Here is a 25003-nt window from a genome sequence, read left to right on the forward strand (position 1 = left end):
GCACTGTGGACGCAGTCTGACCTCTGAACCAGCATCCATCTTTTTAGGCGTGCATAAAAGCACGGTCCGACACAGTTTTGTACACTTCTGAAAAGAAGGACAACGCTGAACAGAGGCCAGACGGAGTCCAGAGTAACTCTGCTGCCTCATTATACTAAATGGATCTCAAGGGGGTTTCATCTGAATCACATCACTTGGAGATTTAGGGCTCACTCTCACTTGCAATTAAATCAGAAGAATGCAATCCAATAAAAAATAGGATTGCATTCGTACCAATTTAATCCTATGATGGTGTGCTCAGTGGCGTTTTTTTTTTTTCCAGCTTCGATCTGACTGAAAAAAAATTGCAGCATGCTGCGATTGCATGCTAGATTCAGATCGCACGCACCCATATATGCCTATGGGCATGTGTGGAAGATTGCACTGCACTCGAATATCAGCCGAGTGCAGTGTGATTCCCGCAGACGCCAGAAACAGAGGAGATGGAGAAATTACTTTCTCCGTCCCCTCTGCAGCTTCTGTGCGAGAGGATTGGAGCACAGAGCACTGACACTCGGCTCCCGCTCGCAGCAGAGCAGGAGCCGAGTGTCATTGGCATATTGCATCCGATGCTATGGCATCGGATGCCATACGCTAGTGGGACCCCAGCCTTATATGGAAACCCTGATGTAAGTGCTCAGTGTAGACCGCCAGATAGATGTGATCCATAATGTTATGTAAAATGTTCCTCAGGCTATGTGCCCACGATGCAGAAATGCTCAGGATTTTTTCCTGAGCGTTTCTGCATCTCCCTGGCAGAAAAAAACACATGCGGATTGCACATGCATTTTTCCTGCCAGGGACATGCGGATGTGAAGTGTTCTTCACATGCATTTCTGCATGCGGGTGTCAAGCGCTTTCCAAGCGATTTTGGCATCACTTGGAAAGTGCTTGACAACTAGGTCACACTATATAAATCCATGCAACCGGCATGGATTTATATAGTGTGACCCGAGAGAATGGTTAAAAATAAAAAAATAAACCTATACTTACCTTCCGATGACCCGCGCTTCCTTGCTGCGCTCCTGTGCTGGCTGCCGGCAGATCGCGGTACGCTGTACTGAAAGACCTGCCGTCACATGACTGTGACGTCAGCACAGGTCCTTCAGTCCTGCGCGATCTGTCGGCAAGCACAGGGAAGGAGTCCGGGGGCCGTCGGAAGGTGAATATAATCTTTATTTTTTATTTTATTTTTTTTTTTACAGCTTTTATGGTACCTGGGTGTGGAGGAGAGTCTCCTTTCCTCCACACCCGGGTACCATCCACACATTAGAACGCGCCAATTACGCAAGTACAGATGCATTCTTGCGGAATTAGAGCGTTCTAATGCGAGTCAATGGCGGCAAAAACGCAGTGCTTCCGCAAAATAATTGGTAGTGCTGCGTTTTTTTCCGCAATGATAATCCGCAGCGGAAATTTCCGCAGCATGTGCACAGCACATGCGGATTATCATTGGTGAACATGGCAGGCCTTCTACCATGCGTTTTTTAAGCATTTCTGCAGCGTTTTTGCCGCATCGTGGGCACACAGCCTAATAAAAGCTTCAACTCAATCCAAAAAAAAGTCCCTACTCAGGTCCGTTATCTGTTAACGGAAATATACGGGGCTTCAACGTCACTGGTAGCACAAAGGCTCTGGAAAAGCAAAATGGCTCCTCGCTCCCAAAAACAAATTCAGCAAATTCTGCGCTTCCAAATCGAAATGCCCCCCTTCCTCCTGAAGGAAAAATTAGATTTTTTTATATTTTCATGGCTCAACATTATAAATGTCTGTGAACCACCTAGGGGTTCAAGGTGTTCACCACACATCTAGATAACTTCTCTGAGGGGTCTAGTTTCCAGAATGGTATCACTTGTGGGGGTTTCCACTGTTTAGGCACATTAGGGGCTCGCCTAACATGACATGGCGTCCGCTAATTATTCCAGCAAATTTTACATTCAAAAAGTGAAATGGCGCTCCTTCCCTTCCGAGCCCTACCGTGCACCAAAATAGTGGTTTCCCCCACAAATGGGGTAACGGTGTACTCAGGAGAAATTGCACAACAAATTTTGGGTTCTATTTTTTCTGGTTACCCTTGCAAAAATAAAAAAATGGGTCTAAAGTTAAATTTTTGTGAAAAAAAATAAAAAATTTTCTTCCACATTCCAAAAATTTCTGTGAAGCACCTGAAGGGTTAATAAGCTTCTCGAATGGGGTTTTGAGCACCTTGAGGGGTGAAGTTTTTAGAATGGTGTCACTTTTGGGTATTTTCTGTCATATAAACCCCGCAAAAAATAGTTTTTAAATTTTGTTGGAAAAATGAGAAATCGCTAGTCAGCTTTTAACCCTTATAACTTCCTAACAAAAAAAAATTGATTACAAAATTGTACTGATGTAAAGTAGATATGTTATTTATGAACTATTTTGTGTGACATAACTCTCTGATTTAAGGGAATAAAAATTAAAAGTTTGAAAATTGTGACATTTTCAACATTTTCGCCAAATTTCTGATTTTTTTTTACATATAAACGCCAGTCATATCAAAGAAATTTTACCACTATCATGAAATTTTACCACTATCATGAAATACAATATGTCACGAAAAAACAATCTCAGAATCAGTGGGATCCGTTGAAGTGTTCCAGAGTTATTACCTCATAAATTGACACTGTTCAGAATTGTAAAAATTGGCCTGGTCATGATGGTGAAAACTTTCACTTTTTCACACAGGGCCCTATAGGTTTGGATTTCTTTTTCCTTTAATAATAAAGACTTTCATTTAAAAACTGCATTTTGTGTTTACTTGTGTTATCTTTGTCAAATATTTATATTTGTTTTGTGATATGAAACATTTTAGTGTGACAAACATGCAAAATAATAAGAAACCAGGAAGGAGGGAAACACTTTTTCACACCAGTGTATGTCTATACCAGGGGTCTCCCTCCTTTTTATTATTATTATTTATTATTATTGCGCCATTTATTCCATGGCGCTTTACATGTGATAGGGATATACATAGCAAAAACATTTACATAATCTTAACAAAACGAGTCAACGACTGGTACAGGAGGAGCGAGCATCCTGCCCGTGAGGGCTCACAGTCTACAAGGGATGGGTGGGGATACAGTAGGTGGGGATAGAGGAGGTCATGCAGTAATGTGGTGGAGCGGTGGTTACTGCAGGTTGTAGGCTTGTCGGAAGAGATAGGTCTTCAGGTTTCTTTTGAAGGCTTCCATGGTAGGCGAGAGTCTGATGTGTTGGGGTAGAGAGTTCCAGAGTAGGGGGGATGCACGGGAGAAATCTTGTATGCGATTGTGGGAAGAGGAGATAAGAAGGGAGTAGAGAAGGAGATCTTGTGAGGATCGGAGGTTGCGTGCAGGTAAGTATCGGGAGACTAGATCACAGATGTATGGAGGAGACAGGTTGTGGATGGCTTTGTATGCCATGGTTAGGGTTTTGAACTGGAGTCTCTGGGCAATGGGGAGCCAGTGAAGGGATTGACAGAGGGGAGAGGCCGGGGAATAGCGGGGGGACAGGTGGATTAGTCGAGCACCAAAGTTTAGGATAGATTGGAGGGGCGCAAGAGTGTTGGAAGGGAGGCCACTGAGCAGGAGGTTGCAGTAGTCAAAGCGGGAGATGATGAGGGCATGCACTAGTGTTTTTGCAGAGTCTTTGATGAGGAATGCACGGATCCGGGAGATATTTTTGAGTTGGAGTCGGCAGGAAGTGGAAAGGGCTTGGATATGTGGTTTGAAGGAGAGATAAGAGTCCAGGGTTTCCCCAATGCAGCGAGCTTGTGGGACTGGGGAGAGTGAACAGCCATTGACGTTGATGGATAGGTCAGATGGGGGGATGAATGAGAGGGTGGAAAGATGATGATGAAGTCTGTTTTATCCAGGTTGAGTTTTAGAAATCTGACAGAGAAGAAGGATGAGATGGCGGACAGACATTGTGGGATTTTGGTTAGTAGGGAGGAGATATCGGGTCCAGAGAGATAGATCTGTGTGTCATCAGCATAGAGGTGATACTGAAAGCCGTGAGACTCTATGAGCTGTCCCAAGCCAAAGGTGTAGATGGAGAAGAGCAGAGGTCCTAGAACTGAACATTGGGGGACACTGACAGATAGGGGGCAAGATGAGGAGGTGGTGCGTGAGTGGGAGACGCTGAATGTCCTGTCTGTTAAGTATGAGGAGATCCAAGATAGGGCCAAGTCCGTGATGCCAAGAGATGAGAGAATCTGTAGTAAGAGAGAATGGTCGACTGTGTCGAAGGCAGATGACAGGTCCAGGAGGAGGAGGATGGAGTAGTGTCGCTTGGATTTGGCGGTTAGTAGGTCATTGGTGACTTTGGTCAGGGCAGTTTCAGTCGAGTGATGCGGTCGGAAGCCAGATTGTAGGCGGTCGAAGTGGGAACAGGAGGAGAGGTGGGAGGACAGTTCAAGGTGGACATGTTGTTCTAGTAGTTTTGAGGCAAAGGGGAGAAGTGATATGGGGCGGTAGCTAGTCAGAGAGGATGGGTCAAGGGAGGGCTTTTTGAGGATGGGTGTGATTGCAGCATGTTTGAAACATGAGGGGAAGACACCGGTTGTTAGTGACAGGTTGAAGAGGTGGGTTAGGGTTGGGATGAAGACTGTGGTAAGATTAGGGATGAGGTGGGATGGGATTGGGTCAAGTTCGCAGGTGGTGAGGTATGATTTGGAGAGTAAAGAGGAGACTTGACCTTCTGTAATGGTGGAAAAGTGGGGTTTGGAGGAGGAAGGTTGAGTAGATATGAGATGGGGTTGTGCGGACTTTAGGCAAAAGCTTTGTCTGATGGTGTCAATCTTCTGCTTGAAGAATGAGGCTAAGTCTTTGGCAGAGATGAGAGAAAAGGGAGGAGGTGCTGGGGGACGAAGGAGAGAATTGAAAGTGTTAAATAGCTGTTTAGGGTTGTGAGACAGGGAGGATATGAGAGATGAGAAGTAGGTTTGTTTTGCTGTAGTGAGTGCGGACTTGAAAATAGTGAGGGATTGTTTGAATGCGATGAAGTGCTCGATGGAGTGAGGCCTTTTCCATCTCCGCTCCGCAACCCTGGAGGCCCGTCGCAGTAAGTTTGGTGTGCCAGGGTTGCCTGTTGATTGTGCGAGATTTGGTATGCGTGAGAGGGGCGATCGAGTCGAGAGCTGCAGCTATTGTGGTGTTCTATGAAGTGGCAGCAACATCTGCATTGTGTGAGGAATTTATGTCTGTAAGAGGGAGGAGGGATTCAGAGAGTGAGTGTAGGTCAAGGTGTTTGAGGTTTCTGCGAGCGTGTGTAAGTTTGTGGAGTGGGGATTGTGCACCTGGAGAGGAGAGGGTAGAGAATGTGAGGAGGTTATGGTCAGAGAGAGGGGGAGGTGAGTTAGAGAGGTTAGGTAGGGAACAGAGGTGGGTGAAGATGAGGTCCAGTGTGTGGCCATCTTTATGAGTAGCTGCAGAAGACCATTGAGCAAGGCCGAAGGAGGAAGTGAGGGATAGGAACTTAGAGACAGACGAGTGGGAAGTGTCAATGGGGATGTTGAAGTCACCCATTATGATAGTGGGGATGTCAGCAGAAAGGAAGTGAAGCAGCCAGGTGGAGAAGTGGTCTAAGAAAGTGGTGGCTAGCCCTGGGGGTCGGTAAATGACGGCCAGTTGGAGGTCAGAAGGGGAATAGATGTGCACACAGTGCACCTCAAAAGAGGGGAGTGTAACGGAGGGTGGCAGTGATATTTGGGTGAAAGCGCAGGTATCTGACAGGAGAAAATCTACGCCTCCGCCATGTTTGCCGTTGGGGCGGGGGGTGTGGGAAAGGTGGAATCCGCCATATGAAAGTGCAGCTGGGGAGGCTGTGTCAGAGGGGGTGAGCCAGGTTTCGGTGATGGCGAGGAAGGAAAGTTTGTTAGTAATGAAAAGGTCGTGGATGTAGGAAAGTTTGTTGCAGACGGAGCGAGCGTTCCATAGAGCTCCTGTTAGTGCAACTGAGGAAGTGGGGATTAGTTGGATGGGTATGAGGTTAGAAGGGTTGCGACAGTTTGTGGAAGGTCGTGGATAGGAGGTAGAAGTAACTGTGGGGATATGGCGAGGAGGACCAGGATTTGGAGAGATATCTCCAGCAGTGAGGAGGAGCAGAGAAAGTGTTAGCAGGTGGGAGCAAGAGAGAGCATGAGGTGGCTGTCTGTGTTTGGAGATCCAGGATTGAATGTTGAGGAATAATTCTGAGGAGGAGGTGAGATGAATGGGGAGGATGGAGGGAGAGATGAAGAGTTTCTTACTTTGTGTAGGGATTTGAGGGGTTACTAGAAAGTGGATGACTATAGAGGAAAAAGTGAGAGCTAACAGAAACATGGTTAAAAGAGAGTAAGTGGTCAAAGTGTTGGTTACCTGACTCCTGCCCTGATTAACTGCCTCTGAAATAACTGCCACTTATCTCCGAAGCCACTTTGCACAAGAAGACGCGTACACAACCCAGCACGCGTGCACCCCTTAAGGAGCTTCTAAATATATAGGGCACACTAAACCATCAGGTGAGGGGCATTGTGGGAGCTGCTTGTGGCTAAATTAGCAGCTGCTCATCTCACCAGGAGATGGCTGGGTGATCAAAGACAGAGCTCCTTTCTTACCTTATGAGCCACATTCAGCCCTGGGAGATGGTCACAGTCTTCTATGAAAGAAATCGTAGAAGGCTTGTTAGGCCTGTGATTGCGTCCTTATAAAGTAATAATGCCTGGAGTGCCCTATTAAAAAAATAGTAAGGGGTGACGTGGAGCATAAATATTTTATAAAGGGGCACCAGGGCCGTTTTTACGTTATAAGGAGGCACTGAAGGGGAAAATATTACATTATAAGGGGGCACGAAGTAATAGTTTCCCTTCAATACCCCCTTGTAATATAATAATTGGCCCTAGTGCCACTTTAGAATGTAATAATACTTCAAGTGACCTCCTAACAATAATCCCTTTGTGACCCCCAAAAAGTAATCTAGAGTGGAAGCAAAAAGTAATAATGCATCCAGTGTGACCTCCTAGCAATAATGTCTCAGAAAAAAAAAGCTGAATTTATATTCGCCTGCCCCCATTGGGCCCACCAGTCGAGTCGTCTCCTTAGCATCTAGGTGAGGACGGAGAGGGTGCGGTGACGTCATTGCAACGCTTGCTCCGGGACAATGACATCCTATGTGGGCCCCCGCTGTCCTGTATGCTGCAGGCGTAAAGCGACCTCAAATTCAGGTCAGAAAATCTGTCCCAGTAAAAAGACCCTTATGATGCTTTGTGTAAAGTCTACGTATCAGAATCTATGACTTTCGAGCTGTGGTGGCACTACAACTCTCAGCATTTTCAGACCGCTGTTATTGCAGGATTGGGTGATGTGCACAACGTACAGAATAAACACAATGATGGCATAAAACTCTGCAGCTTTTATTTGGTCCCTCACATCACTGCTGTCAGTATCATATTCCAGGATCCCCCGTGTAGTAGAGATGAAGCATTTGAGGGCAAATCATAAAGTTCTGTTCTTGTACGGCAGACTCTTGTTCACACGACGCATCGTGGGCCAAAGCAAATAAATAAAATCGCCACATAACATGTATAAGTCTGAATGTGTGATCATGGCAGAAGAGATGGTTTCCTTCTATCTTCCAAGCCTGAAATAGCAGATAACATGGAGGAATGTGCAATCACGGATCCTCTCTGGCCCAATAAGAAAACTTCCATGTGCTCATCGGTGTCCTGCTCCGATGTCGATACAGTCCTGATCTTCATTTTGGTCACTGGATTTGCGTACTTATGATGTCTCTGGCATGGATTAGTACACCAGGGTGAAGAGCACATCTGGTGGTGCATGGATCGGTTGTACATCTGGTGGTGCATGGATCAGTTGCACATCTTGACATGGCTGCACATGGTACCGTCCTATTTACTTGGGTCGGTTGAATGAACAGACTGCATGTTCTTACACGTTTCATCACCATCTATAAAGCATCAAGCATCCCCCAACTAATAATATATTACACCCAGGACATTAAGTCAATCAGCATACCCCAACATTCATTTCTGCAGAAATCAACTCTGATCTGCGATTGCTCCTCCAATCATCACCGTTCAATTATAAAAACTACAATTGTTCAAAAAGTGTAAACATGAGGGACGCGGCGTCCAGCACCTCCTCTTCTCCTGCCATTAACTTAGACCGACGTCCAAGGACATCATCACTACAAAGCCCAGGATACAGGTCCATGAGGCCAGCTTACCATTACCACTGCAACGAAGGAAAAGATGCATCAGTTATTGTGTATGGCAGCCAGCGCTGCACTGATCATAGACATATGCATACTGTACAATCTCAGTATCACAGCAGAGGATGCACTGCTGACAGCTCCATGCAAAGTGAATGGGGATCGAGCATTCACTCTTTTGCAATGGCCAGTGTAAAAGGCTTCTACAGGGAATGTGTCCTCAGAAAAATGACCTTATGTTAAAATCAGGTTTTACAGTCTAAAATCCAGAATCCTCCGCCTCCTGTACAATGACTGATAACACCTATATATACAGCAGATAACATAAGATCCACCATTCACAATAGGTGATGTCACAGCTCACCTCCTCCTCCTGTACAATGACTGATAACCCCTCTATATACAGCAGATAACATAAGATCCACCATTCACAATATGTGATGTCACAGCTCACCTCCTCCTCCTGTACAATGACTGATAACATAAGATCCACCATTCACAATAGGTGATGTCACAGCTCACCTCCTCCTCCTGTACAATGACTGATAACCCCTCTATATACAGCAGATAACATAAGATCCACCATTCACAATATGTGATGTCACAGCTCACCTCCTCCTCCTGTACAATGACTGATAACACCTATATATACAGCAGATAACATAGGATCCACCATTCACAATAGGTGATGTCACAGCTCACCTCCTTCTCCTGTACAATGACTGCTAACACCTATATATACAGCAGATAACATAGGATCCACCATTCACAATAGGTGATGTCACAGCTCACCTCCTCCTGTACAATGACTGATAACAGCTCTACATACAGTAGATAAAGAATCCACCATTCACAATAGATAGATATCAGCCCCTCCTGTGCAATGGCTGATATCTACTGTATATAGGGATATTATCAGCCATTGTAAAGGAGGGGGCGGAGTAGGTGAGCTGTGACATCACCTATTGTGAATGGTGAATCCTGTGTTATCTACTGTATATAGGGGTGTTAACACAGGAGCCACCATTCATAATAGGTGGTGTCACAGCTCACCTCCTCCTCCTGTACAATGGCTGATAACACCTCTATATACAGTAGATAATGCAGGGTCCACCATTCACAATAGGTGGTGTCACAGCTCACCTCCTTCTCCTGTACAATCACTAATAACACATATATACAGTAGAAAAAGAATCCACCATTCACAATAGGTGATGTCAAAGCTCACCTCCTCCTCCTCCCGTACAGTGACTGATAACACCTGCTATATACAGCAGATAACACAGGATCCACCATTCACAATAGGTGATGTCACAGCTCACCTCCTTCTCCTGTACTATCACTAATAACACCTATATATATATACAGTAGATAACAAAGAATCCACCATTCACAATAGGTGATGTCACAGTTCACCTCCTCCTCCTGTACAGTGACTGATAACACCTCTATATACAGTAGATAAAACAGGATCCACCATTCACAATAGGTGATGTCACAGCTCACCTCCTCCTCCTGTACAGTGACTGATAACCCCTCTATATACAGTAGATAAAACAGGATCCACCATTCACAATAGGTAATGTCACAGCTCATCTACTCCACCCCCTCCTGTACAATGGCTGATATCTACTGTATATAGGGGTATTATCAGCCATTGTAAAGGAGGGGGCGGAGTAGGTGAGCTGTGACATCACCTATTGTGAATGGTGAATCCTGTGTTATCTACTGTATATAGGGGTGTTAACACAGGAGCCACCATTCACAATAGATGGTGTCACAGCTCACCTCCTCCTCCTGTACAATGACTGATAACACCTCTATAGACAGTAGATAACACAGGGTCCACCATTCACAATAGGTGGTGTCACAGCTCACCTCCTTCTCCTGTCCAATGACTGATAACCCTCTACATATAAAATAGATGTGTACAAGCGCTCCCTTATAGACTTGTTAACAGAGCTGCATACAGGCGCACTGTTTTCCACAATAGATATCACAGCTCACCTCCTCCTCCGCCTGTACAATAACGGATAACACCTCTATACACAGTAGATAACAATAAAAAATCAAATGTAATGTAAAAAAACAATAGATGATTCTGTGACTGCACATGCCCTGTAAATCAGCTCTGGTCCAGGTTACACTGGTAATTGTTGCTTGTTATGAGCAGACATAGATGTTGCACCGTGTATTATCTGCACCGATCATTTCTGTAAATATAATGACTAATGATCTCATTTGCAGGGAGACTGTACAACACGGACCCTACGTATTACCCTGGAAAGTCTCCAGCTGCTTCCTGTAGTCTTACCCAGTTTGTGCTTCCGGAATAATGTCATCCATTACCACGTACACCATGGCGCCTGCAGCGAAGGCCAAAGCGTAGGGCAACAGTGGTTCTGCCAGGGATATGGCGAAAGCTCCTAATACACCAGCAATGGGCTCAACCATGCCACTCAGCTGCCCGTACCTGTCGACGAGAGGACACAATCACAGACATCTTTCCTGCTATACTAGAATGTGGTGGCCCTAGGACAACCATTATAATAATGTATCCGTGTGAAGTGGAGGTATTAAACCTATCCTACATTTACACAGGCTGAAAATGCGCCAAATTCACAGTGATTGATGTGGGATGAAACAAGGCACATCTTCAGACACTAACCTTACACCACTTCTTGGCTGACTTACTTTGTGCCACATTTTTGTGCATTTCAGCCTTTTTACTTTTTTTGTGCCTCATTTGACAAAGACAGTGTCCGAGTGTTTAAAAGATAACATAAGGAAAGATTCATATGTCAAATGTTGACATTTTTTTTGCCCCCCAGGCCTAGGCTTGTACAGTATAGGAAATATCAATGGTCTGAGAATGAGAAGCTGAGACGAATAAATGCTAAATGAATGAACAAAAGAGAAATGTGAATCACAACAATATTTGTTGACCGCCCTTTCAATTCTTCTAGGCACATGCACACAATTTATGGAGGAGCTCGGCAGGAGGTTGTTCCAAACATCTTGGAGAACCAACCACAGATCTTCTGTGGATGTCACTTGTGTGAATCCTTCTGTCTCTTCATGTGATCCCAGACAGACAGAATGATGTGAGATCAGGGCTCTTAGGGGCTGGATCATCACTTCCAGGACTTCTCGTTCTTCTTTATGCTGAGGATATTTCCTAATGACATTGGTTGGATGTTTGGGGTCTTTTTCATGCTGTAGAATAAATTTGGAGCCAATCAGATGCCTCCCTGATGGCATTACATGATGGATAAGTACACACGTGGTCAAAATTGTTGGTACCCCTCGTTTAATGAAAGAAAAACCCACAATGGTCACAGAAATAACTTGAATCTGACAAAAGTAATAATAAATTAAAAATCTATGAAAATGAATAAATGAAAGTCAGACATTGCTTTTCAACCCTGCTTCCACAGAAGTTGGACAGAAATGGTACTCTTAACTTAATATTTTGTTGAACAACCTTTTGAGGCAATCACTGCAATCAAACGATTCCTGTAACTATCAATGAGACTTCTGCACCTCTCGACAGGTATTTTGGCCCACTCCTCATGAGCAAACTGCTCCACTTGTCTCGTGTTTGAAGGTTGCCTTTTCCAGACGGCATGTTTCAGCTCTTTCCAAAGATGCTCCATAGGATTTAGATCAGGGCTCATAAAAGGCCACTTCAGAATAGTCCAATGTTTTCCTCTTAGCCATTCTTGGCTGTTTTTAGCTGTGTGTTTTGGGCCATTATCCTATTGCAAGACCCATGACCTGCGACTGAGGCTTTCTGACACTGGGCAGCACATTTCTCTCTACAATCCCTTGATAGTCTTGAGATTTCATTGTACCCTGCACAGATTCAAGACACCCTGTGCCAGATGCAGCAAAGCAGCCCCAGAACATAACAGAGGCTCCTCCATGTTTCACAGTAGGGACAGTGTTCTTGATATGCTTCATTTTTCCGTCTGTGAACATAGAGCCTTGCCTTGCCTTGCCTTGCCAAAAACTTCCATTTTTGTCTCATCTGTCCATAGGACATTTTCCCAGAAGCTTTGAGGCTTGTCAACATGTAGTTTGGCAAATTCCAGTCTGGCTATTTTATGATTTTTTTTCAACAATGGTGTTCTCCTTTGTCGTCTCCCATGAAGTCCACTTTGGATCAAACAAAGACGGATGGTGCGATCTGACACTGATGTTCCTTGAGCTTGAAGTTCACCTTTAATCTCTTTAGAAGTTATTCTGGGCTCTTTTGTTACCATTCGTATTATCCGTCTCTTTGATTTGCCATCAATTTTCCTCCTGTGGCCACGACCAGGGAGGTTGGCTACAGTCCCACTTTTAACATGCTTGTCTATAATTTTCTTTCTAATGTCCTGAGACAACTCTTTCCTTTGCTTCCTCTGGTCCATGTTGAGTGTGGTACACACCATGTCACTAAACAGCACAGTAAGTATATGTAGCCCTACATACAGGCCCACTGACTGATTACAAGATTGTAGACACCTGTGATGCTAATTAGTGGACACAACTTGATTAAACATGTCCCTTTTGTCACATTATTTTCAGGGGTACCATCATTTCTGTCCAGGACTATTTCAGGAGTTAAATTTTTTTAAAAATTCTGTGGAAACAGGGTTGAAAAGCAATATCTGACTTTCATTTGTTCATTTTCATAGATTTTAAATTTATTATTACTTTTGTCAGATTCAAGTTATTTCTGTGACCATTGTGGGTTTTTCTTTCATTAAATGAGGGGTATCAACAATTTTGACCACGTGTGTATCTGCCTGTATTTCTTAGCACTGTGGACACCATTAATCTTGACCAAACCCCCAACTCCATTTGCTGAAAGGCAGCCCCAAACTTGTCAGGATCCTCCACCATGTTTTACTGTTCCTGCAGACCCTTATTATTGTGCCGCTCTTCAGCCTTTCAGTGAAGAAACTGCCTTCTGTTATATTAATATTTTACATTTTGACTTCAGTTCAGAGCATCTGCGGCCATTTTTCTGCACCCCAGTTCCTGTTTTCATGCATAGTTGAGTCATTTGGCCTTCTTTCCATGTTGGAGATATGGTTTTCTGTCTGCAATTCTTCCATAAAGACCACTTCTGGCCAGACTTCTCCATGCAGTAAATGGGTGTAGCTGGGTCCCACTGGTTGCTGCCAGTTCTGAGCTGATGGCACTGCTGGTTATCTTCCAGTTTTGAAGGGAAGTCTGCAAGACGTGTCATTCATGTGCTGCACTAAGTTTGCTTGGTGACCACTACATCTATTGTTCATTGCCCATTTTTGCATGTCGACAATGTTGAGAAATAAGAGTGAATACTTAACCGTCATGTAATACCATCAGGCAGGCGTCTGATTGACTCCAAATTTACTCTATAGCAGGACAACGACCCATGTCACCAGTTATTTCATGTATGAACCAATACCACCACCTTCCTCAGTGCCTGTACTGCATCCTAGAAAGCTGTAGATTATGTCCTGAATCCCCAAAAAAACATTTTTAAGTGCTCCAGCGAGGTATGCCAATTTGGACAGTCAGGTCCGATGGGCGTCACTGCAGAAGCGCCTGTCCCACCTCTTCCCTGCTAAATGCCGTCATGCCGCTGTGATTGATGTGGATGATGCGTCCTGCTAAAACCTAACTATGCCCAACGGCGCATGCACAGTTAGGTTTTAGGCTCTGCCTGCGGTAGGGCAGAGCAAAGTGCGCATGCCAAGCAGACTATGTCCCTGCGCAAGCGCAAGTTTTCATTCGGCTATGTGGATGACGCAGGATGTGCCATCCACATCAATCACAGTGGGAGGATGGTGTTTAGCAGGGGAGAGGAGGGACAAACGCCACTGCAATGACGCCCAACGGACCAGAGCGTCCGAATTTGCATACCTTACTGGAGAACTTCAAAAGTTTTTTTGGGGCGATATACAGGGGAGTCAGGACATAATATACAACTTTCTGGAATGCAGCACAGGCGCTGAGGAAGATGATGGTATTGGTTCATACATGAAAAAGCTGGTGACAGGTTCCCTCCTAAAACTATGTTCAGTGTAAAGAAGAACAAGGAGTCTTTGAAGTGTTGATATGTCCTCCACAGAGCCCTGATCTCACACCATCCAGTCTGTCTGGGATTATATGAAGACACAGAAGGATTTGGGCAAGTGACATTCACAGAAGATCAGTTGTTAGTTCTCCAAGATGTTTGGAACAACCTCCCTGCCAAGTTCCTTCAAAAACTGTGTGCAAGTGTCTCTAGAAGAATTGGTGAAGGCAAACAGCGGTCACCAAATATTAATGTGATTTCCCTTTTGTTTATTGATAAAAATAAACTATTAACACTTCTATATTTTTAATCATTCATACTTTGCAGCATTTTTTTCCACACTTGCCTAGAACCTTTGCACAGTAGACTAACTTGGCAACAGTCCTCATTTTGCCGGGATAATCCTGATTACCAAATTGCAAAAAGAAGCAGGGTTTTAGGAAATTAATGCCCAAAAGTGTAGGTGCCATTCTTTAAGTGTTCTGAAATTGTCACTTGATTATGGATTGTGATAGATCTGATGAAGCAAAAATATAGTGAACTTACCAAAATGCCTTCCATGTAGACACTCCTGCCCCTCGGAGCGGAAGACTGACTGCAAGGCCTTCTGGGAAATTCTGTATCCCTATTCCCACAGCTAAATTCCTATAAATTAAAAAACTAATAATAAATCAAAATCCAATTATGTACACGACCTGTCACATATACTGGCACAATCTCATTCATTCTATCACGTCATTATCTGAATTCTATCCATGTAGTGTGATGATCCCTGCAGACAATGCTTCTCCTCAGGGTGACCCCGGTGCGGAGGACGTGCTAGCTGACATCACCTCCTCTCGTACTCTCTCCTTTGCACGTCTCCAGGTTAGTTTCACTGTATCACGTAGGCAAGGCCTATATTTTGGCATCTGCAGTGTATTTATGGTGAGTGGAGACACCTCCCATTACCTGGAGACTGCACCCTCTGCTTCTCCTGACACCTGGGCTGGGACGTCAGAGATGTAGTGCACAGGATAATATCTATCTATACAGATCTTGCTGGAAAGAGACATCTGTGTCTTGTCCTATTCTAGGGTTGTGTTACAGCAAAAACAATTGGTTGAAAAATAAAAGCGGGCACTGCAAAATGAAAATGAACAGATGAGGCTGTTTGCCGGCCAGCGCTCACCGCGGCTGAGTGCAGTGGAATTAACCTCAGGGAACCGCACTTCCACAATGGCCTCCACCCATCAAAGGGGTTAATTATACAGTCCTGTTACCCAAAGCGCAGCTGATTACAGCTCCGAGTCACAGAGCTCCTGCTCCTGGCTCCGTTCACAATGAGCCTGTTCTTCCAGGCAGGATCCAGACCTCGGAGGAATCTAAATATCCCTCCTTTTCTCTCACATCTGAAACAACATGCGGGTTCCGCTCCGCCATCTCTCTCTCAAAGGCCGGCCCGGCTCCCATCACCTGAACTAACATAACATGCACTGAGTCTCACCCTGCTGCTCCCAGTGCCACCTCCTGCCACAGGAAGCCTGAGGTTGGATACTCGGGGCAAATGGTTACTATAACATCTGGGTTTCCTGCCGTACAGGACCGTATTGGTAGTGGCGTGTGTGTGAGCGCTGATGATAGAGGGGACGAATATATCCAACTCAACAGAAGAAGGAGAGCAGGTGTAAAGAGCGGGAGGAGGTCACAATAATATCTACATATTACCTGGAATTAAAGACGTCCACTAAATAATTGCAGAGACATCAAATTTTACTACATTGAAGTTTATTCCTGATCTGTATCAAACACAAGCATAACCGCCGGGTAGATCACCCATAATCTAAAGCCACCGTCCCACTAAGCGAGATCGCTGCAGAGTCACAAGTTTTGTGATGCAACAGCGACCTCAGCAGCGATCTCGCTACGTTTGACATGTAGCAGCGACCAGGCCCCTGCTGTGAGATCGCTGGTCGTGTCGAAATGGCCTGGACCATTTTTTGATCGTTGAGGCCCCGCTGGGTAGCATGCATCGCTGTGTTTGACACCTTACCAACGACCTCGTTGGCGACTCAGAACTGAGAAGTCGTCCCTCATCGAGGTCTGAATCGTCAGAGTAGCTGCTATGTGACAGGGTCCCAACGACCGCTGACATCGTTATACAGGTCGCTACGGGTCAACGTATCGTTGCTGTGTCGTTGGGAAGATCTGACTGTTTGACATCTCACCAGCCACGCAAGCGGCAAAATAGCCACAAAAGACGTTCAAGGAGATGTCAGAAAGTACACCACCAGCATTTTCATGAAGTGTCTTCTGCTTGAAAAACGATATGGGTACACCAGCGTCAGAAAACTACTTGTGCACATCCCTTACAGAGGTTGTCCACTACTTTAGTATTGATGACCTATCTTTAGGATGTCAGAAATATCTGATCGGTCGTGGTCCGACAACTGGCACCCCAGCCGATCAGCTGTCATAGGTGCCAGCGGCGGCCGCCGGAAACACTCACTTGCGGAACTGCTCCGTCTTCTGATGAAAAGACACAGGGTACTACACATCCGCCTCCTATTGATTTGGCCACTATCAGAAGATGAAGCAGCTTCGCCAGTGAGTATTGCCGGCCGCCGCAGCCAACACCGGCTGATCGGAGGGGGTGCCAGGTGTCGGACTCCAATAGATCAGACATTAATGACCTATCCAGAGGATAGGTCATCAATACCAAAGTAGTAGACAACCTTTTTAAGGGTATGTGCACACAGCGTCTTTTAGAAGAATCTTTGGGAGCGAGAAAACACTTGAAAAATCACTCAAAAAATGCTTGAAAGACTATTTTAAAAAATCTTTGGTGGTCATACTGTATAATGTTTGGAACGTTTTTTCTTCTATTTCAGGTTTTGAAAAATGACTATTTGGAGAAAAGAAAGGTAATTTCACCTCTTTGAAGTGTCACTAGACTAGGAAATGTCCAATCAGAAGGCTGCAAATAAAAACAAAAGACTCCAGGAAAAAAAATCGCTGGAAAAACTTTTCAAACCCGCTTGAGAAAACAAAAATATTCCTCAAAATACTCCCCAAAGAGAGAGTGTTTCCTAAAGTGATTTCCACTAGAAAACTCTTTCTGTGCAGATAGCCTTATTGTCAATCTGACTTAATCTCTACTTTGTTATTTTAACTCCCTACTTACGCTACCCCTCTCCAATCTATTCTGAATACAGCAGTCAGGATCATATTTCGGTCCAGCTGCTACACCAATGCCTCCACTCTGTGCCAGTCATTGCGCTGGTTGTCCATCTACTATACCATACAATATAAATATATCATACACAGCCACAAAGCTTTCCACAGTGCTGCACTGCTCTATATCTCCTCCCTCATCCCTGTCTACCACCCTACCCTTTCCACAGTGCTGCACCTCACATTACCTCCCTCAACTGTCCATCACCCTACCTGTGCTCTCCCTTCTGCTGTTGATCTAAACCTCCCACTCTCATATCCAAGACTTTTCTCATGCTGCATTAGTTCTCTGAAATGGATGGACACACGCATTAGTTGTAACTTGGTTTTGATGGCTTCTGCCAAAGATATTTTACCAGCACATAATGCCCTTCCTTGGGATGACTGGAGCAGCCTATCACCTGTGCAGAATTAGGAGTCTCCAACATGTGGTCTCCCAGTACTGGCGCCATTTGGTATAGGGCTTGCTCAGACGAGCGTATTATACGTATGTTTGCTTTAATATTGTTCTATGTACTATCATAATCAATAGGGCTGTTCAAATTACCATTTTCTTCACATGGACCGAATGTAGATGTGTGAAAAAAATACATAACATGCCTTACTCTCTTCCATATTTCGGAGGAAACTCGCCTATTCAAGTCTGTGAGTGCGTAAAAAAAAAGATTCCATACAGATCATCTGATATTTACAAGTACATTGCAATTATCCACATAGCACTTGTAAATTTTATTAATTGCTGATGTATAAAAATGCATGCCATATGGATCGAAGAAACGGACATACGCCTGACACACAGATGTAAAAAAACGAACATATGGACAACACAAATATGTTATTGGTCTGGTTTTTCTAAATGAAAATCAGACGCTTTCCATGCATTCGTCCAATCCCAGGCATACAACAAGACAGATCTGTAGGGGTTAGTAGGTATGTACTTGGTTCGTACGCCATTTTCAGGCTAGGAGCAGACGATACACAGAATGGTCCTGCAAAGGATGTGCTGGGGGACCAGACAGAAAACACAGACATAGGGCACAATAACCTCTATTCAGGTCCTTCACTGCCCAGCCACATCCTGCAGGACAGGCAGCGGCCGACTCACAACGTAACATTTTCCATGTGGGATTTCTGGACTGAAAAAATTTACTAATAACTCATTTTGTCTAGAGACAAACACTATAGAGAGCACGAGGAAACACGGCAGAAAGTGACGCCATCTTCACAGTCCGCTGCCATCCTAATCGCGGACGTCATATGAAGGTCCACAGCATGAGATTATGCATATTGTCAACTGAATGTGGCCCCCAAAAAAATCTTTAGCAAAAAATGAATGTAAAAGGGTAAGAGGGTGATTTATTCCAGAGCTCTAGGGCCACATCCATTCCACATCGCCTGTACGAAGGAGATTCCCCATCAATCAGTGAAAAATGGATGGCATCGAAGTGGTGTCCAATTTTTTCACAGACCCATAGGCTTTCATTACCAGATTGGGCCCAACACTCATATGTCTACACGATTTTTCACGAACCACTCGGTCCACAAAAATTCACAAACATGTGCACAGCCCCACAGACTATAACAGGTAAGAGTGCTCTCTGGGAACACCTCCGATAGCGCTCGTACGAGGAAAGCTCACGTGTGAATGAGCCCTAAACCCATGGTCGTCTCAAAAAGTGGCTTTGCAGAATAGAAAAAAAGTCCATTACTCAATTTTTTTTTAATGAAGAGAAAACCAAACCCTACAATTATCTGATGTCAACATTCTTTAAGGATCTGTCATTTTGGGGTGTCATGAATATAGAGCAGATATCTAGAGGACACCTACTCCTAAAACTGTGGACTTGCACAAAACCGAATGAGACGTTGGCTGCCTTCTATATAAAAGCACATCCACCCTGACAATGGGACCTGTGTATAGAGCGGCCTATGTGTTACATGGAGGATTAACCATTCATAGGAGCACAGCCGGGTTACTGACACTTCTCAGACCTTACATATGTTGTATATGGAGGCACAGGGCTCCTCTTGAAGTTGGTGTTCGGGGATTGGGACTGGGGGGGGGGGGTTTGACTCCACTTCCCAGCGCTGTAATTCATACACAGACATCGTATGGAAGAGACACCTCTGTGGCCAGGAATGGGTTAAATTAATATCCCTTTCCCATTACTGAAGAGTACAAGAATGTGCTGGTAGTCAGATTCCTGCCCCCCTGGTTTGGCACGAAGAGCCTCTGGTGACTGGATTTAAAGCCTTGTCGCCACAAAGGCTTCTTTCTTATGGAGCAGAACAGAGGCTTCCAGTGTCCCACCGGACGCTCGCTTTATGTATGAGGCTCGTACAACAGTGTGACCAGGGACGGCCGCTAGTCATGATGAAATTCAGCAGTCCTGAGCTGGACGGAGCGCCAAACCAGGAGTGTACAAACTTTCCTGTTCCGCGAGCAGCACAGGCTGTTTCACTCCCATAATAAAACTTGCACCTGTCCAGGCATGACTGTATACTGTCTATATACCATGTATCAAACGATCATGACAGCAGGAAGCAGTGAGTTGTCTAGACTGGATACAATTGTAGCAAACCCTCAATTGTGAGAAGTGCTAGATTTTTATTGAGCGCACGCCTTTTAGTAAATTCACCGAATCTGTACTATAATGTAAACCAACTCCTATTGTAAGTATAGTAACACCTCGCCTTTTACACTCTTCAAAAAAAAGAAAAAAAGCTCCAAAATTCATGATTATTTTCTGACAAAAAATTTGGTGCACAGACCCACAAAGTCTAAAAGAAAGTTACAGAATTGCAGAAAGTTATAATCCCAAGAGTAAGAGAGTTCGGATAGTAATTATCACTGGTGTCTCATTGTCCCGGACCCAAGCAGTCGGCTGTGATCGTTTTCCTGTATTGTGGACATGCTCTGGAGGTCCATCAAGAGTTGGAGATATTCCTTAGACCAGGGACACATTACATTGTAGCTGTCGGGGTATCTGTCTGAGCCCTAAAGGACGGGATTAGGACGGAAATCCCAACGGAGACATTCATTAAAATGAGGTAGACGGGAGTCACTTTGCGCTCTGCCTGTCTGCAGTGTATGCATTTCAGGACTGGTCGACCTTGCTACTGTGCCCGTCTCAAGCAGCGGTAATTCTGGAGTTTTGATTATTTTTTTTCTTCTTACGGCGTTTACCGTACAAAGTAATTGTTTATTTTGATGGATCGGACTTTTATGGATGTGACTATCAAATATGCTTATTTTGTATTTCTTTATTTCTAATCACATCACCTATTTCCCCTTTAATAATAATTATATATTTTTTATATTTTTAAAATCCCCCCAAAAAACGGATAAACAGCAACAATCAGAGCTAGCTCCAGTCACTGCTGTTACAGGATAATGCCAGCTGTGTATCACAGATGGCATCTGCCAGCAGGTATGATGCAGGCTCAGCTCCTGAGCCGCTCCATACTCGAGCTCACAACCTGTGCAGTCACACATCGGGAAGAGATTAAGAGGACAATTATATTTTTTACTTCCCTGGTTTGCTCCAGCGATGCCTCTTCACTGCTCCCCCTGGTCTTTGCTGATTGGCTGCAGCAATGGCGTCACAATAACAATGCAGGTGACCGCTGCCACTTTCTGGTCTCAGTGGTGATGTGGAGATGTGGAGATATTCGACACAGGATCACTGAGTCCAGAGATTTGCTGCATTGTAGTTGTGAGATCACTACGGCAGCCATGTTAAAAAAAAAATATGGGGGAGAGGCAGCTCGAGAGCAGTGATGGGTGGATTTGTTATTGGGTTTGTTATTTTTCATTGTTTTACAGCCTAGGGAGTACAAAAAGAAAAATATTGGAAAACCCCTTTAGAAGGATTGTCTGGTGAAAATAATTTTTCTCCTATCCATTAGGCAGGCGATAACTTGTTGATTGGCAGGATGGACCACACTTATCCCCACTGGAATGGAGCGGCCATGTGTGACCTGTGATTCATTCATTCTCTATTGGGCTGCAGCTGCTCTTGGCATTTTCCATCAGCCCCCTAGAGAATGAATGGGGCAGCGGTCAGGCGTCTGACTTGCTGGGCTATTATGTAATGGCGTTAAAAGTAAAAAAATTCCCTGTTTTGCTGATGGATGCGGGTCATCCACCAATCAGCAAGTTGTCACCTATCCTGTGGACAACTCCTTTAAGACACAATACTCTGGTAAAAAAAAACAAGAAAAAAAACCAGTTTACATCTGTACAGGGTCACCTTGCCATTGGTGGCGTGGCTTTTATGCTATTTTTGATCAAAACAGTGTTACTAAGAATGCTAAGTTACTTAAATGCACTTTTTCTTTTTTACTTATTTAGTTACAGCAGGGTTTATACTCATTTTGTTTCTTGTAGGTTTTGTCTGTTTCATGGCCAGTGTGGACATACGTTTATCTGCTGCATGTATACCAACTCAAACCCCAGCTTAATGTGTGTTTTTTCTTAGATTATTGCATTTTGTGTGAGAGCGTGGCCTCCACTCCTTGAGCAGGACTTTAAAAGGCTTCCCAAGGCTGAGGTGTCCATAGTCCAGGATCCGGTCCTTTGTCTGACCTTATTAACACAGGTCATGTCTGACACATGGTAAGGTTTATAATATTAGACAGTGTAGGACCGTCACGTATAGGGTCACCTTGCCGTTGGTGGGAAAGCTTTTATGCTATTTTTGATCAAAAACAGTGTTACTAAGAAGCCGATGTTATTTAAATGCGCTTTTGCTTTTCACTTATTTAGTTTCAGCAGGGTATATACAGGTTTTGTCTGTACATGTCATTACATGCAAATGGATAAACTTTTTATTTGATATATTGTCCTCTTCCTTACTTTGCAGACTTTGTCGATGTTTTAAAAATCCCCCCCCCCCACCCCCACAAAAAAAAAAATGTTTACAGAATAAAGCATAAGGTTGGGGTGTGGGGTAGAAGTTAGACCACAGAGCCATCATTTACTCTTCACTTCTAGGACACTATTGTACACACAGGATCTTGTGGTGAATCTGCAAATATTTGACATCATGGGAGTAGTTGTCAGATTGGTGATATCAGGTGCACGTCAATATGTAAGCCCTCGTCAGTATTACTGTCTGTTTTAGCGCTGTCCTTCCATCATTTGACCTTCGCAAGTTGTAATAAGCGGTCATGTAATACGGATATGGCCAGGCTGCATTAACCAGTACTCAACACCTGGTGGCAGCAGAGATACACCAACACAAGCTCTCCTGGTTCCATCCGCCGTGTGCAGGGAAATGAGCATCTTGGGTACCGCGCGGTATTAACTGGCGAATCACATTGTATATACAGCGATAAATATGTATACACATACATATATACACACATACGTATATACATATAATCTGTTTTATTAAAGAAATACATACCATCAAGCTGTAGGTCCCCAGTTTGCAGTTTAGACTGCACAGATAATCTAAAGTCACCGGGGTGTGAATATCATAGAATATCCAGTGTATGTATCTGTACTTTATAGCTTATTACACACCGCTGGTCCCACTCCTACAGGGGATGGGGTGAAACTACCATTTTGAGGATGCATATCTCGTTTCAGCAGCATAGGGGTTAAGCTGCACATATGGCTGAATGGCTGCGATATGAGACAATTCGGTAACTGGATCTGAGCCCAGCTGTTCCATACATCCCACCTGTTCTGCAGAGGGAACTCCGACACAGGACAACCTGTACAGCCGGCAGCCTACACACCGGGGTAATGGATATCACACTGGAGGAAGAGGCGGGGGGGCACACGGAGGTCCGAGTGTCTGCTCTATGGTCCCCAGTGACCAGAATACTTGGAGACATCATAACACTCATGAAATCGGTAGAGCCCCTTCTTTGTGAAGTTTTATATAAAGCCATAAGCTTCAGGGCTGCAAACTCCATTGTCAGCTGCAAGTGCACATCATAACATGCCACATTATCCCTGGTTGTCCAGAATAGTCGCTGCAGCAGTGAGTGAGAAATCATTGTATTATTTAATGTCAGGGAAAACAGCCGCAGGAATCACACTGATCCCACCGCTGTCACCAATTTATCAAGGAGAACAACTCTGCTGCCACCAATCATCAGGACAATTAAGCAATTGACTGACGAGTGATTGACGCTCAGTTATTGGGGAACTAACATGGTATATACACCTCCCATTCCAGCGAATGGAATATATGTATATACCCAGGTACGGTCACTGCCAACTCTACAATAACAAAACGAACTAGCTGCCACCACCAATCGTGTACACAGGCCGATTGGACACCCGTTACAGGTGAGGCATGGCTTCAAGGGTGCGGTTTACAGAGCAAGAGGAACAGAGCTATTCAATTTTATATATTTAATCAAGAAAGGTAGGCAGTGTGCATAAAAAATATATAAAGATGTTACAAAATGGGAACAAAACAAAGCAGTATATACAGTTACATAAAATAAAAAGTAATAACGAAAGAGAAGTACTAAACCTGGTGTTGCAGGAATGGCTCTTATCTTTATGGAGGGAAGCGCTCCAATTAGGAAAATTGAACACTCTCACAGCGAACTACGTCTTGCAGAAAATGAACAATGACAGAAATCTAAATTCTGATTTTATTAGATAAAGGTTATGCCCTCATACCTCCCCTTGGTGAGCTCATATGGTTGTGGGATGTGATAGGTCTTTTAGAGGATTCTCAACTTTCAGGATATCTTCAACCCTGGAGGTCCCAGGCGCGTGATATCGTTGTCATGTTTCCTATCACGATATTACATTATTATAAAGATGAAACATGGCATGGATAGCATCATCCATCTGAATGATATTGTTTCAGATGTTCAGCTGGCCTTACGGTATTGTGAGTAAATGCGTTATGTTCGTCCCTTCGCTACGATGCTGAAAATCTATCTCCCCTAAATATCGGATTGATGCAAACCCCAATATTCATCACTGACCACTGGCTTCTGAAAGTCTGAGTTCAGTGCTTTGAACAGAGGAAGCTCTTGCCTCAGAAGTTCTCCGCCTCTGAATATAAGAATCCTAGCCTTGGTGTCTGGTTCTCAGAGCAGATGTCTTGTTGTAATTACCTGGTCACTGCAGGAGGTCCTACTTCACCGGAGGTTGAAGTGTCAGCTCTCTTTCACTTCCCCAGTTATAATTAATCCCATATGTTCAATGTGAGGGTTTTATATCCCCTCTCTGGAGATGTCTTTATGGATTTTAATTTTTTCTCTACGACATCTAATAAGAAACAAGCTCCACCACCGACTTAGGCGGTGTTCAAACCATGATTTTTGGGTCCTGCATATTTTTACTGTGTCAAAAACACAATGTCTTGCAGTTCCAGCAAAGTGAATGGGATTTATAGAAATCTCACACCTGCTGTTTTTTTTTTTTTTTTTTACACAGCGTAAAACTGACCTGTGATGCGTGTTTCACATCTTCAACATGTCAATTTCTCTTGCAAGTTTTATGCACAG

General features: G+C 44.2%; 1 protein-coding gene across 2 annotated transcripts in view; it reads right to left on the reverse strand.

Moving 5' to 3' along the window:
* Positions 1 to 7411: 7411 nt before the first annotated feature.
* SLC39A11 (solute carrier family 39 member 11) overlaps positions 7412 to 25003 on the reverse strand; it is a 444394-nt gene continuing 426802 nt past the window's right edge. For both annotated transcript variants that reach the window (XM_073682539.1, XM_073682538.1), the window contains exons 8-10: positions 14849 to 14947; positions 10565 to 10723; positions 7412 to 8273 (exon numbers count right to left, since the gene is read on the reverse strand). In XM_073682539.1, the coding sequence (XP_073538640.1) occupies positions 8195 to 8273; positions 10565 to 10723; positions 14849 to 14947 (337 nt within the window). In that variant the 3' untranslated portion in view covers positions 7412 to 8194. The remainder of the gene's footprint in view (positions 8274 to 10564; positions 10724 to 14848; positions 14948 to 25003) is intronic.

Source organism: Phyllobates terribilis, unplaced genomic scaffold, assembly GCF_046119375.1.
Source record: "Phyllobates terribilis strain yellow unplaced genomic scaffold, ASM4611937v1 Scaffold_5__5_contigs__length_657084704, whole genome shotgun sequence".
NCBI lineage: Eukaryota > Metazoa > Chordata > Amphibia > Anura > Dendrobatidae > Phyllobates > Phyllobates terribilis.